Here is a 25921-nt window from a genome sequence, read left to right as displayed (position 1 = left end):
TTTTTCACAGGAATTTTCAGTATTTAGTTATACCAAGAGAACTGCAACAAGCAATTTTCACCTACCAAGTCAAAAAAAAAAAATGTTTAAACCATACAACAGGTAAATAAATCAATTTCTCAACAGAATTTATAAAATATATTACTCGGAATTGACTTCATCTCTTACTTCTTTCTATTTTTTTGTAACATGTTCGAAATCTTAAAAAAAAAACAAATAATTTTGTTAACTGTCTTAATATGTACATAACCTTAACAATAAATGAAAAATATTATTGGCTAAATTTAGTTTTGTTTTGTTTACATATATTTCTGTTTCCTGTTTCAATTGCAGCAACACAGTTATATTAAGTTTACTTTAGTTTGTTATGTTCGTATATATTTCTGATTAAATTTTTTATAATCAAGTTATCTAGAATCTAACTTAGTTTTTCTTTAAACTAGTTTTTAATAACAACGAAATAATGATATTACGCTAAATATCATTCAACAAACAACATTTCCACAGTATGAGAACTTCCACCAGTATGAAAAATAACTTTATCTGTTATCAATTCTGAACAAACTAAGTAATTGGGAAACTAAGTATCAGGAATTGGCCAACACCAATTTCCAATAACTATTGAGTAATTATTTTTTTTAATTTAAGTTTAATTTTCACAATTTTTTCAAATTTTATTTTAGTATTTTAATCTTGGAGAAAATATTCTTACATGTATTTTAATGAGGAAAATGAGATAGATTAAAGATAGGTAAAAAAATGCCAAACTCAAGATCTGGAGCTAGGAACCATATGATCTAAAAGCCATGATAATTCAAACATCAATATACTATTAATAATCACTACTGGAAATTTAGCTTATCATAAATAAACATATTTTTAAAATGATAAATCACTGTAAAATTATTAAAAAGTTTAAAAATCAAGGTCAATGTAATACAGAAATTCAAAGATAAAAATGAACTGTTTAAACAGAAAAAGATAACGGAGTTTCCAATAAATGATAGTGATAAATAACAACATAAGTTAGCGTGTAAGATAATATATTTTGTTTATCAAAAGAAGAGGACATCTGCAAAATATAAACATGTCCTCAATTTTTCAAAAAGACATTGAACCCTGAATAATACATATTTATCTGACCTACATTTCATAACCTACAAATAATTCTTCCATTAATGAGAAACTTGTGTTTTAATTTTTATATACATTCTAACACAAAATAATAGTTATACATACACACACATATATGTGCAATGCCTTTTTTTCTAAACTACTCAACTTATGTCCAAAACACAACTTTTAAAAAAATTAGCTAAAATCAATTACCATAAAAATAACAAATTATTAAAAATAATGATATATTAATAGTAGATATATTAATATATTAATAATGATATATTAATAGTTGAAGATTCAGTCAAGGTTATCTCTTAAAAAACTTTCATACCAAAAGTTTTAAAAATACAGATCTGACAACATATTCATTCAAACTTGTCACTACAAACTATACAAACCACAAGGTATAACCATAATGGAAATATAAAATAGTGACACAAAAAACAAAATATACTGTCATATTTAATAAAATTTGTTCTCAGTGGTGAAGTTAAATAATGTTGAATGCAGCATTCTTTTGAAAAGGTTGTTTTTAGACTACTAATAACAAATAAGAGCATTTAATATTGTTTAATTTTTTTTTTAAATGAAATATTATATTCATAAAATAATCAGTTTGCTATTTAATAGAAAAATGATGAGAAAAGGCAAAACATATCATATATATTAAAAAAACATGAATATATAAATGACTTTTTATTAATAAAAATCAACATCAGTTAAAACTTAAAACTACACATACTATAATTATAGAATTTTTTTAAAAGAGATTTTACTCTTACAGCCTGATGAGACCTGAGAATCCAGCGACCAAATAAGTATAACAAGAATAAGTAATACACTAACAGCTTATTTTTCCCCTCCTCTACATCTACTTTTTTTTTGTTTAACCTCCGGGACCACCGTTAGGTATTGCTTCAGAGGATGAATGAAATGGATGACAATGTAACATGTGAAAATGCCATACCTGACTGGGATTCAAACCTGGGACCTCCAGAAGAAAGACCAAGATGCTACCACTCGCACCACAGAGGCCGGCAATCTACCTACTCACATCTACCACATAACCTACTCACCAACTAATTCACTTTTCAATAAACAAATAAATCAACCCTTAGCAGTTGATTGTCATGACCCTTACATACACTGTTTTTTCTTCCACTTGATTATTGTGAGGGTGGGTTCCACTACCATATTTAATTTGTATAGCTCAATTGTTATTTTTATTATTATTGAGGTAATTTTATTTTTAAATAATTTTTTTGGACTTCCAGTATTTTATAACAGATAAAACTACAATTTGATCATGTATGAATAAATTCATTTCAAAAAAATGTACCCAAATTCATTTGTTAGGTTATATTTGCCTTGAAACACTTCATTTGTGGGTATATGAGATTTATTTCAAATGAATTTAGTTAATTAATTAATTCAAGTAATTTGCTAAATTTCAATATTCTATGCAATAATCTCAAATAATAGTCAATATATAAAATATTGTAAATTATCAGCAGCAAAAAAACATAATTTTCATCAAGGAAAGCAGTTTCAAAAATAACATACAAATTGTAAATAAATAACTACAAACATCACTTACAAATAAATATAAGATAAAAACTGACAATAGTATAAAAAGTAGGAAAACAAAGCAGGTAGCAAATAAAGGTAAATATTAACATAATAAATGAACACAAAAGAATTTTAAATGAAAGTAGAAAAACGAAGTCAGGCAAGTAAACTTTGAAGGTTAACTTTTAACATTATAAAGAAGGAAAAATGTCTACTACCTTGTGAATATTAATAAAATAATTTATAATTCTAAATTTTTCTGTAAAAAAAGTTGACCTTTTTTATTCAGAACAGTTTTTATCATAAACAACAATGATTTGATTAAAACAATAAAAATAATTATAACATAAAAATGATTTTTTTTTCAAGTTTGACAACTCACTGAAAAAATACAATACCAATTAATAACAAGGTCTGAACTGAAACAATAAATATAATATCCTAACTATAACCAAAAGTAAAGTAAAAAATACAGTTCAATGAAATGTTAAATGAAGTCATAAAAAATATGACCTGATTAAAAGATGTTTCATTTCAGGAAACTTTTAACATTTAAAGCATATAAGACAGTAAATCAATTACTGATCCTACTAAAATAAGGGATGCAATTAACCAGATAACCTTTCTCTGGCTTTTATTCATTTCTAGAGTAAACAGATCTTAAGTTCTTAAAAAATAAAATCTTTAACAGATCCGCTCTCTTTTAACAAGACTTCCAACATTCACCCACACTATAAACCAAACAAAGGGACAAACTTCATAAACAGATTCCAAATATAAAGAAAAACTGTTGTATATACCATCCTCTAGCTATTATGCTAGACTTCTAAATTACTATAAACTAATCAAAACAGATATCATTTTAAAAATAGAAATAAGCAATCAGGAATAAATAAAATAAGAAAGGGAAAATAAACAGTTGCTTATTTCATAATTTTCCTTTAAAATGTCACAAAGGAAAAGAGACACAATATAAATATTTCTTAAGCTACAAACAAGTATTCATTTTTAAACGCAAGAAATATTTTGAACAATAATTTACATTAAAACATGTAATTTAACTGGCAAGAAGATAACATTTTAATTATAAATAAATATTCAAGGAAGAAACTAATATGTTTTGACAATATAATAAATAAATTTTAGTAGTTTAAATTATAATAACCTTCGGCTCAACAATTATCATTTCAAACTACATAAGGCTGCTCTTTCATGGGAATGTTCACCCTGAGTCAAAAATACATATAAAATAAAATTTGGCAATAAAACACACTTTTACAAAGTCTAAAATGAAAAAATATTTTGGGCCATGAAAATAAAAACAAAACAAATTTAAAGACTAAAAAGATAATACTTAGTGTTTAAAGTTGGCATCAAATCAAAAAAAAAAATTATAAACAACTTAAACCTTGATATGGTGTAGATTTCATACAGTCAAAATTTAAAGAAATGAAAATATATTACTTTTTAATTTTGAAAAAGTGTATTTATTGAAGTCAGTTTTATATTTCAAAAAAATATTTTACTTTAATTTTCTGGTTAGATTTTGTTTAAAAATAAGAATAGATTTACAAAATATTTGACCATAGGAAAAAGCTGTTCACAAAACACCTGTGACTTGAAAAAAGAATAAATAAAAACAACATTAAGTAAATTTGAACATTTGAGCTGTTTGGAATATAGGTATTATTAAAACTTATGGCTTTTTTATTCATTTTTTAAAAATTCTTATGTGAAAATACTTTGAATGACTACACACTTATCATTAAAAAAAAAAATAGAGAACCACAGCGTTACTTCCTCTATAAAGCCATTCTTAAAATAAGAATCATTCTGTCATAAACTGATAAATATTCATCATAATCCAAAATTCTTGTTTTTATAAAAAATATTTTTCAATAATCTCTACTGACATATAAGCATGTTTTGAGATCATGAGACAAACTTGACAATTCCTTGAACCAGTTGATGATAGTTTGGTGGAATTTGTCATGAGCTTGCATATTTTTTCCATTAAAAGCTTCCTTTAACTTAAGAATAAGATGAAACCGGATGGCACCCAGTCCAAAGTATATGAGGATAGTCCAACCCAATTAAAACTCCTAAAAACTGTTTTCAATCCTTTGAGATGGCTGATGAGCAACTAATACCGCTTCATTATGAATTTCACCCTTCATTGAATTTCTGATACCATTTAGGCATATTGTGTATGTGTGCAAGTCACTGATGGCAGCTCATAATCTGCAGGAACGATAATTGTCATTGTTAATGAAATTTTACACAAAAGTAACATCTGATGTGCTCAAGCTCTTCCAACTAATTCACAGCATTACAATGTTTCTGAACAGACTGTATTCTAAAGAGTCAACTTGTTCTTTTAATGATGGCACATGTAAAAAAAAAAAAGACTAATCAAAATCAGTCCAACTAATGGAAGGACCTTAAACACATGTAATAAAAAAATAATATGATCTATTTCTTAAATCTGAAATTTAAAACTCATCATTGCATAACATAGAGAAAAAATCCAAGCAGACAGATTGCAGCAATAAAAATATAGAAAACTTTATACCAGTACTACTGATTTTAATAATGGAACATGTATTACTTCTGATCCTACAATATGGATAGAAAATTATTCTCATCCTATAATGTCTCATTTAAAGTTAAATAACAAGATTATATTTATCTTAATCATTTTCCAATTTCCAAGACAGAAATTTCATATTAACATGGTAATTAAAAAAAAATAAAAGCAGCAATAATTAATTAAGGCTAAAAAACAGAAATAATAAAAAATATAAATCAAAAACTGATGAGTTGATTAGCATACAGCTTATAAAAATATCAGTTTTTTTCTTTAAAATAAAATAAAAATATAATATAAAAAATAAATTGCTGTAAGTTATAATTAAAAATGTTGTCATTCTAAAAAATAAAACGATTCTATAAAATAAAACTGGTTAAAACAAGTAAGATAAAAGTAAATAATAGTGGCTGAAAATAGTTTCAAGGGAAATGTCTATTTTCAAGTTTATAAAGGAATAAGCAGATAATAAATAAATAGAAAGGAAACAGGAAAAAATTCCATAAAACATCCTGATACAATAATTTATTCAAAAGATGATTAAAGTGAATAAAATCTAAAAAAATAATGACTCAAGGTTTAAAGAGATGCAAACAGAAAAACAATAAAATCAAAACTATGATTACAGGAGCAGGTCAACAAAAATGTAACTTTAATGAAAGTAAATGAAGAGTTTAGCTGGCAACTAACAAAGTGACAAAAGAGAATTGGAAGCAAGACAGGAAAATATTTCATATTTCAGTAGCCTTAAGTCAAACAAAATCACATGAATAAATTTTTGTAATTAATACATATATATAGGAAATCATCGACCCTCAAAGTTAATCAGACAAATTAAAACCATAAGGTAAAACCTAGGTAATCCAATATAGATTTACTACTGTAAGAACTAAGAAGAAGTGACAGTTCCCCTCACCATAAAAAGCACACAGTACTGACGATTTATGCATTAGTAAGATAAATGAATTTTGGTGCACAATTTATGTACATTCCCAACTTTCTAATTAATAAAGTCGTCACCAGACTGGTTGAATTAGCAAAATTATAAAATGCATTTTTTTTAGAGTATAAAAATACTTTTAAAGAAAAAAGAATAATAAAAATCACCAACAAAATAAAATATAATTTATTCTGTTAACAATAATCATTATAAATCACAACATTAAAGAATGTATTCTAGTTTTTCTTTATTATATTATTTTCTATTTTATAATAAAAGAGTAATGCCTCAACAAAAGAAGTTATGTAACATATACTTCTTTAATTATTCATCAAATTATAACATAAATTACTATTATTGTAATTAAAAGAATAACAATACAAAAAAATATTATAAAATGTAAAAAATAAATTAAAAATTATAACAATTGAAATAATAATTTTTATTAGTTTTAATTTACATTTTTGTTTAAAATTGTTATGCAAGAAATAAAATAATGAAGAAACAAAAAAAATTATAAAAAAATACATACATACTCCACAGAAATATTATGTAAATAGAATTTTTATGCTCTAGCCTCACACCAACAATTCATGAAACAGTACCAATAATCTAATTTCCAACAAACTAAACCACAAACAAGAATAACAAGCAAAGAAAAATAATTTTACCTTTTTGTTCCTGTATAAAGTGATAAACTACCATGATAAAAAGCAGTTCTGCCATGGAATGATTGTGCTTAACCCATACCCCTTTCCTTGAACCTTTTATCTTGGGATAAATCCTTAGGAATTAAGCTGACCATGTCATCTACCAACGGCATCTACTAGTAGCTGGTGAGTCAACTAGTGTCCAGCTCCTTCTTACAAAGTAGGATTTTCTTCAGAAGATTGCCAAACTAGCCGCTGAGGTTCCTGAAGTAATTTTTATCTGACCATCTTTCATTTGTATAATCAATAAAAAAGAGGGTTCTCAATTCAACAATTTTTTTTTTAGATTTTCAAACATTACTGTTTACTAAAAGTCATTAATTTTCAAAATTTTGTTTTATTTTGAATTATAGGTTCTTCTGATGGTCTTGTAGCAGGTTATTTTGACTATATTTCATATGAATGTATGTATATAAACTTAAGATAAAATAATACATCTTCTGCGTTCCAGAGAGCCTTAGCTTGTGTTCAATAGTGGTCTCTGACATTTCTTTACATCAGACCTTTCTTTACATCTTTCAATTCCTTTTGTTATTTTTTATAAAAATGCAACATTTTCATTTTTTCCAGAGTTTTTTGTATGCTTTCATATATTTTATGAGTACACAAAGATAATATTTTTTTAAAAAAGCTTTTTAAGAAAATAAATTTAAAAAAAACACTAAAAAATAGTTATCTCTTCATCAACATTCATTTCATTTAGCAACTCTTCTTCTCAGTTATGTTTAAACTGTACTATTTTGAAGTCAGCACCAAACTAAGCATTACTAAGTTGATGATAGTTAATAATTTGACACCAACTTCAACAAATTGAAATTTTCAGAGCTGAAAAATTATTATTTTTAACTTTCTAGTTTGTTTTTATTTCAGTTTTATTAAGTTTGTTTTATTTTTTAATGCAATCCCATTTTAAATTTTTATGATAATTTATTAACTAATGACCAATAATAACGAGTTTCTTTTATAACTTAAAAGTGTTATACAGCCATTCAAATAAAATACATTAATATAAAAAAAAGATATTAAATTAGCAGAATTAAACATGTTGGGAAATAATCAGTTATTATAACTTTTAATTCAGGCATTAAGGCTTACAATATAAAAATCAAAAAATTCCATAAATGTAATATAACAACAGTCAAGAAGGAAAAGTTAAAAATTTTTTTTTTTTTTATTTACCTGTCAGAATCAAAGAAACTCACACAGTCTGCATGAGCGATAGTAAGTACGGAACCATCACGTGAAACTTCGAGACTATTAGGTATAGTAGTAAACTCAACTTTTCTTATTTCCTTCAAAGAAAAAGAAAAACATTTTAGAAATAATTTCAGAGCAAATAATATGCAAGAAACTTCTAAATAATAATTAAAGTTTCAATATAAAGCATATTAATCGATTTCTTAAAAATTGGAAAATAGTAATATGAAAACTCTTTCCCATAAAAAATAAGTCATATCAGTAAAGAAGAGATAGAAAATATTTAACAATAAATTACATCTAAAATGAATAATAATTATTAACATAAATTTTACTTTAAATAACAAAATATAACATACACATAGAAATATACACATTTAAAATTTTAGTCGCAATGGTTATATCAGAGTAGAAATGTAATTTTTAATTAAAATATTTAAAAAATTAACAAATAAGAATATGTATGCTATATATTAAACATCGGTCTACTTCATTACACTTTTATTGTTGCAAATAAAAAAAAAATTAAAAAATTCTTTAAGTGTTTTTTACTTTTAAATCTAGAGAAGGGCAGAAAACATTTTAGTTGAGAACAGCCCAAAACATGGTCAATTTGAATCGCATGGCTAGGCAGTACTTAACATGTACTTAAAATAAAGTTACTGTACACCAAGAATATTAAGAACTTTTCAATTAATTAATTACTACACACTGCACAATGAATGCTGTAATCAACAAGTTTTCAATAAGCCTTTAACAAAGACAAAGCCTTAACAATTCGAAGACAGCCTCTGAAATCAGACTGTAACCTAAGAGTTCTGATAGTTCACTACATCCAATACAATTTTGAACATAGTACTTGCATGATGAACAGTGAAAATTAATCACAAACTTAATATAATTAATACATTCCATTATTACTCAAATTTTCAACAACTGACTAAATAAAGGTTTCCATTTTTCTTGTTTTTTTAAAACTTTACAAATACTAAGGAAGAAGCTAGAAGTTTCCTGTTGTTTGCAGAGGTTCTTTTCTCATGAATGAAGTTATTAAATTTATGTGCCCTTACTTTCAACAATAAACCTTTCGATCATTGCTGGTACTAATCAATTACAAATTAGTTGACAGCATACCTTCAGTTGCAAAATATATGTTATATATATAGATAGATAGAGAGACAGATATGTGTATATATGAGGGATGTTCAATAATTAATGAGACAAATTGATGTGGAGAAAAAATGGTTTATTCAATGACAATGAAGCATTTTGAGGGTCAACTTGGCACCTTTGGGAACATATCTAATCAGCTGTTTGATCATAATTAATCTAAATATAACCTCTTTTGTTGATTTCAGAATGTCAGCTCCACTTGAAATGTGTATGCCGGAAGAGCAACAACCAGTGATAAGATTTTTGCTATCAGAAGGTATGAAACCCCAGATATTTACTCAAGAATGTTGAAACAGTAAGGTGAAAAGTTTTTAAAGCACAGTAACGTGTGTAAGTGGCTGGAACAGTTTAATTCAGGCAGAACAGGTGTGAGTGATCTCCATTGTTCTGGAAGACCAGTTGAAATTTCAACCACCGCGCTGCAAAATCGCATAAATGATCTTATTTGTGAAGATGTACAAGTCAAAATTTCCCAAATGGCTGGTTTGTGTAATATTAGTGTTGGAACTGTGCATTCAGTAATTCATGATGTGTTGAATTATTGTAAAATGTGTTCGAGATGGGTTCAAAGACAGTTGACTCAAGCTCATAAAGATACCCAGATTTACATTTGTCCTGAGCTCAAAGAACAGTTTGAAACAGAAGGTCTAAGTCTGAAGTTTTTAGATTGTATAATAACCTATGATGCAACATGTATACAGCATTTTAAGCTCAAATCCAAATGGCAAAGTCTTGAGTGGAAACATTCCGATTCACCCACCAAAAAAATTCCTGAGACCTCCAATGATGGAAACATCAGGTCGTTATCTCAAAAAAGTGTGATTCACTTGCATGACAACACACACCCCCGCATCGCTCAGATAATGGGAGAAATGCTCGAGAAGTTGGGATGGTAGGTGTTGCCACATCCTTCTTACAGCCAGACCTCGCCCCATCCAATTTTCATTTGTTTGGCCCACTCAAAGACATTTTATGCAGCAAGAAGTTTGACAACGAAGAGGTCAAAAAAGCAGTACACGAATAATTCGAACAGCTAGATAAAGACTTCTATGCTGCAGGAATCAGAAACCTCATAGAATGGTGGAATAAGTGTCTAAATGTTGCTGGAAACTATGTTGAAAATTAGTGTGTTTCATTGTCATTGAATAAATCAGTTTTTCTCTACATTAAATTGTCTCGTTAATTACTGAACATCTCTTGTATGTAACTTTCTGAAAATTATAATAATTCATCAACATATATATATATATATATAAATAATATTAAATGAAATACAAACCACCAAAAAACAGTAAAAAGTTAAACTTGCCATATTAATTTCAAGAATCAATTTTCACATGACCCTGAATCTTCAGCTGGTATTTAATTCTACAATTACAATAACATAAATAGTTTTTATAATTTTTGAATTTGTCAAAACTGTTACTGTTTTATAAATTTTGAAATTTATTATAGACAAATACGCAAGTTCTACTGTTAGTAGTAGAATGAAGTAACATTTCTGATGGTGGTTTGTGTATTTTATTCAGCTTTTAATATTTACATTTTTAAACAATTTATAATATTTTCTTTTAGGTGGTTTATATTTTATTTAATGTTATATATATATATATCTTAATTTTATATTTCATATAATTATTGCAAAATGTTATTTCTATAATTAATAATAAATAACGGATATGAAAAATATACCATAAAATAACTTGCACCACATTAAGATTCTTTATTTACACAGAGCCTTATTTACTGTCGTGTACTGTTTATTTTATTTTAATGATTTAATCAGTACTGTATATTACAAAACGGATAATTAAATAAATTAACAAACAAATATTTAAATCCCCCAGATACAGTCCATTAAAAGGTAACTCATCTATCTGTCTGTAGCACTTTCAGAGCTTTAACTCCATCATCAACAGACCAATTTTTATAAAATAATTATAAATAAAATATATAGTTAAAAATATAATTTTTCTTAAAAAAAAAACATAGTTAAAATTGTTTGTATATACTATTGTCATATTTAAATATGACAATAGTAACTTCCTATATCCATCAGGGTAAGATAAAAAAAATTTGTAGATTCTTTATCTCTACACTGATTCTTTATTTATTTCCAAATTACTCAACAATGAAGCAGTTTTTTCCAAGTTAACAAAAAAAAATCATACCAAAAAAGGGATTATGTAAAAGGAATAATATTTGTTTTTCAAACCATTTTATTTTGTGATTTTTTTTCTCTCTATTATATTATTATATGTTTAATTTACAAATAATTACATACTTTTCTCCATATTATATTATTCTCCACTTATATTATTTCCAGATTATACTTAAAAATATACCCACAATGCACAAAAAAAATTAAAATTTTTTTCTCTATAACTTTTAACATAATTAAGTGTAATTATTAAATACTTCAATTATTTTTTACTGAAAAAATCACATATACTGCAACAGGCAATGATCCATAGTTTCTACATTAGCAAAAATAAATAACAGTAAGAATCAGTCAAATGAAATGAAACTTAATAGATAAAAAAGACCTATACAATGACCATTGCCTAACCAAGGTCACACACATATACAGACATACATTTTTATACACTACTACTACTACTATAAATATGCTTTAAAATATTCTTGTGTAATATAACTTGTATAGAATTCATAAAAAATGTTTTTAATATAATACACAAGGTCATTAAACCAGTACCTCCCACCATTACATTACAACTCAATTAAAAAAAAAAAAACTGGTCCAGTAACAGAAAAAATGTACAATCTTATAACTTTTGGAAAAAAAAACTCATTCAATTTAAATAATTAATATTAAAGTATACTTTAAACAGTTCACTATGTTGTCATGAAATACGTTTCATTCCCTCAATATACATCTATTTTTAGTCTATAGTTTTAAAACAAACGTGGAACCTTGAAAACTGATATTACAATTCTTAATTACTGTATATATTTTACAAAGACTATTTTTAATTGAATAATTAATAGTAAATAAATAATAACACACAAAAAATAAGTTTTATATATATATATATATATATATTATATACACATATGTTTTCCTATTGCACTAAATATATCCCTAAGTAAATTTATAAAAGTATAGTTTTAGACATTCTAAGCCTATTTCTGCTCCAGTAGTCGTAAGTAACGTTACACTTTTTCAATATTGTGTGTATTTTTAAATACATTATATTAAAAATAAATAATACAACCTTTTGTTATTTATGAAGTAATATAGCAGAGAAAAGCTATAATAAAAGTATATACACATCTGCTTTATGTTACCCACACATGGCATTTGCACATCTTAATAAATACATTATGTGTAATGGGCAGCAGAAAAATATGACTACAGAAGTAAATGTACAATGTACAAAATGTAGTAAACATGTACTATTAGTATTAACAGAAATTTTAATACAACTATCATGAAGTTTGAAAATTAATTTGGCGTTGAAACAATTAAAAGATGTAAACACAAAATAAAGGTGGTAGGTCAATGTACAATGTCTCAGGTATGGTCGAACTGAGAATGTACAAGACTACACTTCATTCACACTCATACATATCATCCTCATTCATCCTCTGAAGTATTATCTAAAATGGTAGTTACCGGAGGCTAAACAGGAAAAAGAAAGAAAAGGTCAATGTACTTAAATTAGAATACAGATACTACATGAATACTCACTACCATCCAGATGTAAATAATGTAAATAAACACATTTGTACATGTACATAGATATACATTAAATAACATTATAAGTGATATAATATGATAAATAATCAACAGTAACTACTAAATGAATAATTAAACAAGAAATATTAATTTAATAGACAATAAAAACACTACATCACCTGGCCTGACGTACGATCCCACACCCTGAGTGTTTTATCATCTGCAACTGACACTACTCTTGTATTATTATGAAAGAAATAAACATGTCGCACTCCAGATGTATGGCCAGACATTACAACTGGACCTGGGAAAATAAGAATGTTTCATTAAATAAACCTATTACAAAACTGTAATCTTACAATGATTAGCAAACTCATTTCCTTACATTAGCTTCAAATTAAATTATGTATCAATTTCAAAAATTACAATGCCTGTTTCTGAAAGATCTTCTAGAAGTATAATTTAATGCAGTCCAGAATATTATTTAACAATTTGTTTTTTTTTATTACATTATTCAAAATGTTTCAATAATCTGTAAATTTCATTACATATAATCTAATAACAAAATAATAAATGAGCCAAACGTACAAAATTATAATATTTTTTTATAAAAATTTAAGCTATTAACATTAAAAGTATAACAAAATAATAAAATGAATTCTTTTTTTATATACAAAAGTTATCTATCTCTCTCATTTTTTTAAAGAAAATATAAATTATGAATTCAAGTATACTGAATTTTGACGGAGCTACTAAAAAGACTTCAATTTAAAATGCATTAATTTATTATCTATAAATATAATATGCATTATATTAATATATCATTCAATCGAAATACAAAATTACCAGAAGGGCTGAACCAGATTGATTACTTTTTTTTTTCAAGAAGATTAACCCCCACTTGTGTTGTCAATCCTAATTACTATTTACCTTCACAGAAAAAAAAATAGTCCAAATTAATTCAAGATCAGGGCAAAAAATACAAAACCATTATTTTACACCAACAGTTATAAAAATTGAAGTTTAATGATAATTTTTAAAAGTAAATTATAAAAACTATAATGTGCACAAAAGTATATTCAACATAATAGAAATTTTTAAAATGAAAATTAAATCATTACAAAAATAATTTAAAAGAAATATATATATATATATATTTTTTTAAATCAATTTTTTTAAGAAACATACTAATCTGTACTACATACAAATATATTTATTTTATTAGATCAACCAAAGAACAGAATATATGAAGTAAGATGACTTACCATATTCCACTACACATGTAGAAGCACTTTTGTGATTTATTCACATCATCAGCTGCATTATATATTCATATATTCCTCTCAAATTACATTACAAACTTTGTAAAATATAATAACATATCTTGCAATTATTTATTTTATTTAAAATTTAAAACGTTTAATCTTTTTATTTTAAACTTTTATTCAGTTAAAACAAAATTAAACAAAATTTAAAAAATATGAAAAATTAATTAAAATTAACATTAAAAATTAGAGTGTAAAAGTTTTTTTTATATATGTATAAAACATGACGTAAAGGCATAAAATCAAATTAAAATTATAAATCAAAAATTAAACTCAAATAAAAATAATTTTTAGTAAAGCAATTATGCATGTTATCCATTTAACTGAATTTACTTTACTATCAAAATAGCAAATGATATAAATAAATGTATAATGTTTAAAAATTCTTTTATGTAAACTAATTAAATTAAATTAATCAAGGATCAAATTAAATTACAATAACAATAACAAATTTTATGTAATATTTTAACAATTTACTCCAATTGTAATTCTTTAAGTAATAAATTTATAACCCAGCACTACACAACCTAATTACAACTCTAGGAAATAATCATGAATTCTCTACCGCTGGAGTACTTTGTTCTTTGCATAAAATTGTACTTGCTAAGGAGAGTTATTTTTTCAGCTGCTTGTTTAAACTGACTAAAAAACCATGAAAATATGATATACATCATTAATGAAACCAAACCAATATTCTACTGTAGCTCTCTGATAACATCTCACAGCATTAACCAAATTATCAAAATTTAGAAAGTTACTTCACTAACTTAAGAACCTAAAGAACTATCTAGAAATACTCTTAACCAATAAAAGCACTCCTTAAAAGTCAAATTTTTATATAATTAGATAATACCTAGAAAACTTGGCAAGAAATTATAGATTAAAATCAAGAAGTATAGATTAAAATCATTAAATAAAGATTTAATGCAGCTGATATAATGCAAGTAGATTACGAAAGCGCTCCTGCATATATATTGGAATAAGGTAGTCATCCTACTTTATTTATTCTGTACTTTAGTTTTATTTATTAAATCAGTTTTATGTATTAAATTTATTTTATTAGATCAGCGGAATAGGTTCTGGCTACTGAGTCCTCCCGCGGCATTATATAACATCCAGGAGAATGTGGTCGAGAAACCTCTTTCCCTGAGCAACAGAAGAGACCAAATCATCTTAACTCGACTAAGGATTGGACACACCAGGCTGAACCATACTCATCTATTTGGCTCTACTCAGATCAGTGAGGCTTGCAAGGTCAAATAGTCCATGCACCACTGTTCCCAATCTTTGGAACCATCCAATAAAACTTAGATCTGGGTTCAGATATGAAACTTCTATTAAACCAGAAAGAAAATATAAAACGTTTGTTGCAATTCCTCTCCAACAGTGGAATGAAGAATACAATTTAGTTATTTTTTACTGAATTATGTTATTTTAGTTTGTATTTGCTGTTGTTACTTATCTATGTTTATTCTTTATTGTTCGTTTCTTTATTGTTTATTTTTGTTGTTTTATGTAACACTACATGACAGAGTTACTTTAGTCGCTAATGACTGTAATTGTTGATGCAACTGTAAATAAAAGCAATAAAAAAAATAAAATATATATATATTTATGTAATAAATTTACTTACTTGCTTCGGGTTTATTGAGATCAAATATTCTAATTAGTTTTTCATTGCTGCCGGTAGCAAAAAGTGTGCTATCTGATGAGAAATCAACACTTTTAACGATATGTTTATGCTGGAAAGATTGAAGTTCTACACCATTGACAGCATCCCATATCTATAAATTAGTTTTAAATTCAAACATTAAATATAACTGAATTAGACATTAATTTTTTTTTTTAAATTTGTATAATTAAAATAAAGTTTACACTCAACTTCCTGAAAATTGAGTAAACTGTATTTTAATAGTACTTTTCTGTTAACAGAGTACTATTACAATATTATCATTTCTAGCTGTTTACTGTTGTTTCAACCAAACAAAAATATTATTTTTTTTTGTCTTCAGTCATTTGACTGGTTTGATGCAGCTCTTGCAGAGAGCCACATTTTCTTGGAAAAAAAGCAGCTGTAGTTTTCCATTGCTTTCAGCTGCGCAGTACTCAGAGGACTGAGTGATGTTGATATGGCCGTTTAAGTCATTGTGACTCACGCCCCTAACTACTGAAAGAGCTGCTGTCCTCTTTCAGGAATCATTCCTTAGTCTGGCTCTCAACAGATACCTCTCCGATATGGTTGCACCTTCGGTCCAGCTACTCTGTATCCCTGAGCACTCAAGCCCCCTCACCAACGGCAAGGTCTCATGATTCATAGAGGAGGCAAAAAATAACTAAAAAATTATAATTCAAGATCAACTATTTTTAAATTTTAATATTTAACTGCTCTTAATATTATTACTACTGTAGCAAATAATGCTAAGAAATACATATATATTCTATCTCGTTTATAGATAAAAACACTTGTAGACAACCTTCAATTTACATTTTCAAATTTTGGATACAAAATTAATTCTTTTGATTTACTTACCAGAACAAGTGAAGCGAGTGTAGCTTTTGAAAAACAGTTATCTATGCATGTATACAAAATAGCAGAAAGATTTAATTTTATATGTTAGATAAAAGTAATATCAACAATGAAAAATAAAGTTCAATAAATGAAAAAAAAAGTTAAAAGAAAAAATGCAATGACACTTTTCCAATTAAAAGAAAGCTATAAAATATTTAGAAAAATAAAATAGTAAGCATTAAATTATTTTACAATATTAAAAGATGACATATGAATGACAAAAACTCTTTTATGTAAACTACTTAAATTCAATTAATCAAAATACAAATTAAATTATAACAATAACAAATTTTATGTAATAATTTAACAATTTACTCGAATTCTAACTCTTTAAATGATACATTCATAACCCAGCACTACACAAAACCTAATTATAACTCTAAAAAGCAATCATGAATTTAGTACTGCTAGAGTATTTTGTTGTTTGTGTAAAATTGTACTTGCTAAGGGAAAGTTATTTTTTAGCTGCTTGTTTAAACTGATTAAAAAAACCATGAAAATATGATATACATCATCATTAATGATACCAAAGCAATATTCTGCTGTAGCTCTCTGATAACATATCACAGCATTCTTACTCTTCAGGTTGTCTATTATTTTTTTGTATGACAGAGTTTTACATTGAATTGTTATAACTGTTTAGGGAAGATAAATTGATTATTTACTTTACTTATCAATTTTTCTAATGAAATCTGTATTTAATGATTTTAATGTGTACGTATATAATTTCTTGCCAAGTTTTATAAGATAAAAATTTGACTTTTAAGAATTGTTTTTGTTGGTTAAGAGTTTTTGTAGATATTTTTTTTATTAGTTAATAGTTACTGAAGTAACTTTCTAAATTTTGCTAATTTGGTTAATTAAGCTTCATGCTGTGATAAGTAAAATTGATGAGTAAAGTAAATAATCAATTTATCTTCCCTAAACAGTTATAACAATTCAATGTAAAACTCTGTCATACAAAAAAATAATAGACAACCTGAAGAGTAGGAAACATCCCAAACCAGGCTATTACCAAAATAAAGATTAAAATGATTTCCTATCGCCTCTAATTCTGTGAGATGAATTTATTACAACATCTCAGTACACCAAACACTGCGGGTGGTATTCAACCAGAGGTGATAATTTCTCTCTTCTTACCACCAAGACTAGATATAAAGTGAACATACTCTCAGAGAAAGCAACTCTCATAGTTGTTTTATAATTTCAGGTAATTTGCTTAACTTACAGCTATAACAAAGACAAGAATAAGTAATGTAAAGCAATAAATGTGTCCCTTTCTATTGTAAAATATGATGTCATACACACAATCCCTCTACTTGAAAGAAGAAATTTCTTAGAAATTTAAATCTACCTGATGTATCAGCAACATTTTTAATAAACAAGAACAGTTATTAATCATAGTTATAATACATAAAAAAATTAACAATAAAATTGTAAAAAATGACTATGTTCAGATGAAATTGTATAGTTTAAATTTTATAGATTAAACCCTACTAAAATGATGAGAGTTTGGTTGTGTTTTAAAGGAGAAGAAAATAATATAGAAGTGATCCTGTACAAGTTTTATTTTTCAATTTAGGCTTAATTTTTTATTAACTAAAATAATTAAGCAGTACTTTGTTATCAAAGCAATTAATTGAATAACATCTTGTATGTTAAAAAAATCAAAAAACTAAAAACTTATATTAAAACTGTTAATCTTATAATAAATATGTTTAACTTATATGTTAAAAGTATATTTTAAAAGTTAAAAGCTTCTTCTAATTTAAATCTAATTCAAAGAAGTGCAGTTAGTTGTATGCAAGTGTTATAGTATTTGGCTTTATCAAAGAAATTTTACGGAGACTAAATAATAACCAGAAGCAGTTGAGGAATGAATAACAGTTGTTTTGCATTTATAATTAAATTTGACCTTACTAACAGCATAAAAGAAAAAACAACTTACACCAATAACTATACTATAAACCTCACACTAAACAGTCCTTAATTTGTTTGTATTATGTGTGTGTGTGTTGACAAAAAAATTGTCAACTGCTTAACATAAAATAATCAATATGCGTAGATGTCTCTTTTTTCTTCATTTTTATTTTTGAAAAGATAACCTAAGAAAGTAGATACCATTCTAATACAATATTAAAATCATTGCCTAAATTGTAAATTTTTCCAAGAATAACAAATTCTAATAGATTATTGCCAACAAAACTTTAAAACCAAACTTAAACAACAAAAGCAATTCAAATCAGAATATAAAGTAACTGTAGTTACTTTTAAGCTAATAACTAAAGCACTTGAAACAAATTAGAAAATATTTGCCACAAGTTACCTTTTAATTACAGTATTATAGTATTAAAATGTCTAACCTCATTAATACTGATTTAATAATGATCTAATCTTCTTTTAACAGTCAAAAAAATAAATACAGGCTTACATTACCAAATCCGGCTAAAACATTATTTAGCCATACAATCATCAATTTTATTTATTCTCATTGAAATTTAATCTGGTTTCAAATACAGAAATAAAAATCCACAGAGAATTAAAGGAAGTATATGTTCAAAAAGTACACTCTTCATTCTCCAACAGCATGTTACATGCCAAAACACAGCTTTAACTAATTAAATTAGGTTTACAGCATCATGGACTAAATTTATATCTATGTTCATTATTTTTCCTTAATGTTGTTATTAAAATGTCGCATTACTGGTATTAGGTTAACAAATGGTTTGGCCAACTAAAATCTGGATTAAAGCTTTGTAAAGTTTTTCATTAAATATACAATTACTCACATCACTTTCTGTTATGGGTATAAAATAACAAACTGATTTTGACACTCACAAATGCAACAATTAAAAAAAATAATAATAGCCATTTACATTTCTCTTCAAAAACCATAAACAAACAATGAGTACTGCAATTAGGTTAGTAAAAAAGTATACATAACAAAATCAATGTGCTCTATGTCAATCAGCCATATGTTCAGTCCATAATGAAATATAATAACTAATTTCTTTTTACCAATTTTTCTTTTCATTTATTGTTAAAATTAGCTCCTATAACTAGCTCATTTAATATACAAACAAGTTGGTCGCTGGTTTTGTTCTTAAATACTCTTTACATTTTATTCACCTATTAATTAATTTCTCTTTAAGAAGTAAATCGTAATATAAGTTCTTAGGAACTCTTAAGTTCCCTGCCAGAGTAATAAATTATTATTACTTCCTTAGGTACATCACATGACTATCACCATTACCCATGAACACACAATAATGAAACAAAAGTTTCATGAAAATGGTAAACATTAGCGCCAGGGCAAAAGATAAATAATGAAAGCAGCATACTTATTGTAGCTTTAAAATCTCAAAATATACATCACACTAATTAGCATAGCTAACTAACTTGTTGGCTAAACTATCAAGCTTATTATCTACAAGCTTATATTTCGAGGTAGTAATGTTAATATACATATATTTTTTAAATCGGTTCATAAACTTCAATAAGAAAACATTGATGTTAAAATAACTTTCTAAATAAACACCAGAACCTTTTATTTTTATTTCAAATAAACAAATTTCATTCAAAATATTTACTAAAACAAAGAGTAACTGTGTTGTAACATTACGAGCAATATTATTCTGATGAAACAAAAAAAGTGTAATTAACCCCAACTCTTAGGAATGATAGTATTTTTAACAAAAATCAATGGCAATTATGTCAAGTGTTATAATTTTTTGGTCAAATTAAAGAATAATTAATTATGAATTTTAAAATTAATGAACATGATATTTCCTACACATAATCAAGGCAGAACAGATTTTTGCAAGTAATACATTAACATTAAACCTTGAATTGGACATTAAGATCACATATACGAAACACTGATTGATGGTCAACAAAAGTAGTCATATAAGAAAATATTTATAATACTTCCTTGTTAATGTAGGAAGAAGGAAGTTTAGAATGGCAAGGCCAATAATTACCATTGCATTGAAATCCGCAGCTCCAGTTGCTGCCTTTGTCGCGTCTTTATTCAGGGCCACCCCCCAAACAGCACCCTTATGGCCTTCAAAGGTACCGATCCAATCTCCAGTATCCCCTTGTCTTAACATAGGCTTGCCATCTGAAATAAACAAAAAATAAATAATCTATAAAACCTTATAAGAGTAAAGAAGCCATCTAACCCCAAATTTAATAAAATAAATCGATAACTAATCAAATTAACTAAAAAACTAGGCCAAGGTAAACACAAAAACAAGAGGTTATGTTATAACTTACCTTTACACGCCGAAATTAAAAAGTATCCGAATTCAGTTACATCACTAAACGCGAGATTAACTACTGGTCGTGTATGGCCGCTGCATGTTAACGGAGTTTGTCTTAAGTTAGCCATTACTTTCGATTTAGTTACAAATAATATTACACCGACAACACTCACAATAAATACGTACAACTAACTACCGTCGGAGGGACAAATGCGCTCAACATACAAACGCATCAGGTGGTCACAGCCAACTAGATACTGTTGTTTATTTTCTTTAGAAGTAAACTTCGCCCCACCTATTTCTCAAGGCTGACTGTTTTTACAGTATTGGCGGAAGTATATTGGATTTTGAAAAGAAAATATTTTAAAATTGAAAATTAAAGCATTATTTTTATTCATAGATAACAGTTATACTATTAATTATTACGTATAGAAAACTAATACTATATCAGATATACTTGGTTAAACGGCTACGGTTATACTATATAACGGCTACTTGGTTAAACAATCATGAAAATAATAAACGGAGTAAAACAGTTTCACTCTTTAACTACAGATAGCGCAATATCATCTTTCTTCTAATTCTACTTTTTAGTTTAATTGTATTGACATTTATTTTCTAATAAATATCATTTTTAGAGAATTTTAAAAACAAACAATCTTTATTTTTTTGAAAACCAACTACTCTGGTTCCTTTTTATATCGACCCCTCTCGTTATCGTAATAGAACAAATCAAATTTTTATTATCACCAAAGAATAGCCCCGATTTTAGCTTTCAGCGAAAGATGGAGAAAATAATTCGGGTCTCATGAGTTATACGACAACCACTATAAATATATAAAATAAAATATAAATAGATTACTTTAAGAATAAATTAACCTTGCTCGTGTAATAATTATAGATATAATCTAACAAACTTAACCTACGCTCGCGAGCGAATCTTCTGGGTTATACGACCACCACTTGCAATTTATTTAATTAACACCGAAATTATAAATGTAATCTAACCAAACTATACCAACGCTTGCTTCGTTCACTAGTCAAGGTTAGCGAGCGAAGCGAGCTAGTTTAAGTTTGGTTAGATTATATTTTAATTATAACATGAGCAAAGTTAATTTATTCTTAAATTGGTCCATTTATATTTTATTATATATATAGGTGGTCGTATAACCCATGAGATCCAGTATTCAACTATTGTTCTAGAAGGCAATCTATTGAATAAACTTTTATTTGGTTTATTTCTACAGTACTAAACCTCTCTCAACACAGATTATGAGGAAGAAGAATTTGTCCTACTTGAGAACTGAAAAATCTTCATCATACTTTTTTTTTTCCACTGATTAACTTCATATTATATTGTGTAATTAATACCATCACTAATTCAAGTTAGTTTACTTAAGCTGTACGCACCCTTTTAATTGTAATTTAATTTTTAATACAATACAGAAATTATGCTAATTACTGTAATACACAATATTTAGTTGTTAAAATAACCATCTTCAGCGAAAAGCTTTCTATTGCGCAAGGTTCTTTTTAGCCTTCGGAATCACCGCAAGGTATTACTTCAAAGGAAGATATGTATGAATGTAAATGAAATGTAGTCTAGTACAATCTCAGGTCGACCATTCCTGAGATCTGTGGTTAATTGAAACCCAACCACCAAACACTGGTACCCATGAACTAGTATTCAAATCCGTATAAAAGTAATTAAACTGGCTTTACTAGGATTTGAACCTTGGAACTATCGACTTCGAGAAATAAGCTGATTTGCTATGACGAGTTCACCACTAGACCAACCCAATGGGTATTAAGCATGGTTCTAGTCGACAAAAATACAATAGGTTGTTTTTGTGGTAGTAATAAAAATAAAATATGTAGTTGTATGTGAAAATAAAAAAAATTGATTAGTATATAAAAATATACGCGTTTTTAACCTGCAGTAGTACTTTAGTAGCTTATTTTCTACAAAAAAGTGTACAGCTATATTTCATAACAATTAGTAATTAATTTATTTACTAATTAATGTCGTTTAACATTTAAGACCCATACACTGTTCCATAACGTGTAAAAATAATAAAAATGTTTTAAGATCTAACAAAGAAAATTTGAAAATCTAATTGACTCAATTAAAAAATGGAAAATAATGTTTTACGTTCAGTTTAAGAGAAAGATTGACAAGAAAAATGTTCATTATCTTTATTAATCTCAAAAATAAAACCAATTGGCATCTAGAGATATGAAAGGATCTCCAAAATATCGCAGTAAGAGAAGAAGAAATTTTAGACAGCAACATTTTCAAAGAAAATAGTACTTGAATTTAAAGGATTTATGGTGGGGAAGACGGAACAGGAAACATTAACAAGAAAACCACGCAGAACACAGAGAATGATGACAGAGATGGCAGAAGATTAAAGAAACAGGAAATAAATAAAGTTTATCCACCCGATCCAGATGTGGCCAATTCAAAAAGGAAAATTTGAAATGGAGAATAGACAGACAATAATCTTAATAAAATTTTAAACTGCTATGATATACTGGTTAAGAGAAAATTCCAAAAACCCGTAAGATTTTCCGAATACTTTTGAAATATACATGCAGTAAAAAAATGAAAGTATAAATAAACGAATAACTAATGAATCTGTAAATGTAATCTGTGTTACTACGTTTTTTGTGTGTAAATGAGTTACCAGAGTTATGTTTTTAGTAAGTTTAAAGTAATAATTTTAACGAAATGTCTACAACCCGGTTCTATAGACAAACGTAACGGATTTTTTAGGGTTAGAACTCACGACAGATTTTCTGCGGATTTTTTTTTGTTTTTATATAAATTAGGAACAGAAACTTAATTTTGTAAGTTAAGTATAAAAATGAAACAATCAAAAAAAATTTTTTCCTCAATTTTGTTTCTCTAATTTTAACGAAAACGAAGTGCGCGTGACCTGGTTCTATAGACCGACTTAATTATTTTTTAACTAATCAAATCTTAACTTAATCAAATTGTAAATAATGTTATTTATTTCTCAAAAAAAAAAAAAAAAAAAAAAAATTGTTACAAAATTTAAAAAAACAATGAAGTTTAACCGGAAAATTATTCGACATTTAAATATAGTATTAAATACATAATTTCGGCCGATCGTAGCGATCGCTATCAATTATGATAACTATTTCTTTCCCGCCATTATTGTTTTTATTTTATTCTTATAATAAATCGGTATAGAAAGATTATTTTTATATATCAAGTGAAAGAATAAATAACACTAGAACATTTATTCTCAACGTTTTACACTTTATGCAGTAAAAATAAGACTATATTTACTTTTTGGAGTAATGAATGCTGCTTTGTATACAGAAAGAGTAAAAGGGATCATTGTATCTGTTTTGATATGGACAAACCCAATATTTATTCCATTTAATCAATAGAAAATGATAAAATTTAACAAAACCAATAATATAGTTTATGAAACTGTTAGAATTATCTTAAATTTCTTACTCATCTCAACCAGTTGCAGCATTCATGAAAATATATACCTGATTATAAAGTGGGAATTACATTACCATTTTGAAATAAATGTGTCATAATTAAATAAAATTTATTCTCAGTTTTACCTAAATTGAAAAACTATATTAACAAATGGATCTTAACACGAAATGACAAATGTTCATATATTTAAGTAGACTGACTTTTATATCTCAGTATGAATTTATTACTGTTTATTGTAGTGTAGGTAATAAAAATGCTTCAAAAATATTCTGTAGTAATAACTATAAATATTAATAAAAGAAATATTACTCTGATCTGGTTACTCCAAACCATAAAAATGTTCAAGACATGGTAATACCTATGTGAACAGATATAATTAGTTTTTAAATCAGTACATTGTATTATAAACTAAAGTGTTTATGATTTCTTTTGGCTGCATTTTTTAAGGTTAGAGCTTACAACAGATTTTCTGCCTACAAAACTTTTGTGTACTTGATGATCATCAGGACTTCCTTTTGATATGTACATGAAAAGGGGTTGTGAATGATACACAGTTCACATTTCTCTTCATTTCAATTAATTCAGACACAGTTATGAAATAATTAGAATTTATTATTTGTGCTCTACTATATCGAAAATAATGAAAGTCTCTCTGCCTGTCTAATAAAACATTACGTCTGAATCTCCCAATCAAATCTTATGAAACTCAGAAGATCTTGAATCTGGTTGGGTTTTAGACCACTCAAGATTTGAAAATGCGCTTAGGAGCCCAAAAAGTGGGGAAATTCAAAACGTGAATATTACTGAACCAAATGATCTTATATTTGATGTAGGTATTAAGTACACCCTAAATTGTTGATGCCTGTATTTCAAAATCTATCAAACCTACAAAATTGAGGAGGGGTATTTCAAAATTCAAAAATTGCTGGACAGGTTGATTCAGTATCATGCATAAAATTCATTCAAATAAAACATTCCTCTTATTAAAATCCTAATCACGATATAACATATTCTGTTAATTGGCTTTTTAACTGTAAAAGCATATTAAAATTTGGTATCTAATGTTATTAAGGGAATAAGTGAGGTTTTTATGATAGCAATCAACTTCACTGGTTTGATAAGAAAATCTGTATGCATTCATAGCAATAAAGGACATTTGGGATAAAGGACAGGAATAACCTAAGGATACGTTTTATAAGATTTATGAAGATTTAAAAATCTCACATAGAAAAAGTGTTTTTTATATGCTTGGGTGAGATTTTCATTACTCTCATTCATTATTGATGTCC

General features: G+C 26.6%; 1 protein-coding gene across 1 annotated transcript in view; it reads right to left on the bottom strand.

Annotated features, from left to right (window-relative positions):
- wmd (serine-threonine kinase receptor-associated protein wmd) overlaps positions 1-21390 on the bottom strand; it is a 34600-nt gene extending 13210 nt beyond the window's left edge. Inside the window, exons 1-5 of the mRNA XM_075374490.1 lie at positions 21165-21390; positions 20870-21009; positions 15954-16104; positions 13175-13299; positions 8105-8217 (exon numbers count right to left, since the gene is read on the bottom strand). Coding sequence (XP_075230605.1) covers positions 8105-8217; positions 13175-13299; positions 15954-16104; positions 20870-21009; positions 21165-21279 — 644 coding nt within the window. The 5' untranslated portion in view covers positions 21280-21390. The remainder of the gene's footprint in view (positions 1-8104; positions 8218-13174; positions 13300-15953; positions 16105-20869; positions 21010-21164) is intronic.
- Positions 21391-25921: the final 4531 nt, after the last annotated feature.

This window comes from Lycorma delicatula, chromosome 9 (assembly GCF_047948215.1).
Source record: "Lycorma delicatula isolate Av1 chromosome 9, ASM4794821v1, whole genome shotgun sequence".
Taxonomy (NCBI): domain Eukaryota; kingdom Metazoa; phylum Arthropoda; class Insecta; order Hemiptera; family Fulgoridae; genus Lycorma; species Lycorma delicatula.
This window is presented reverse-complemented; position numbering and strand designations above follow the sequence as displayed.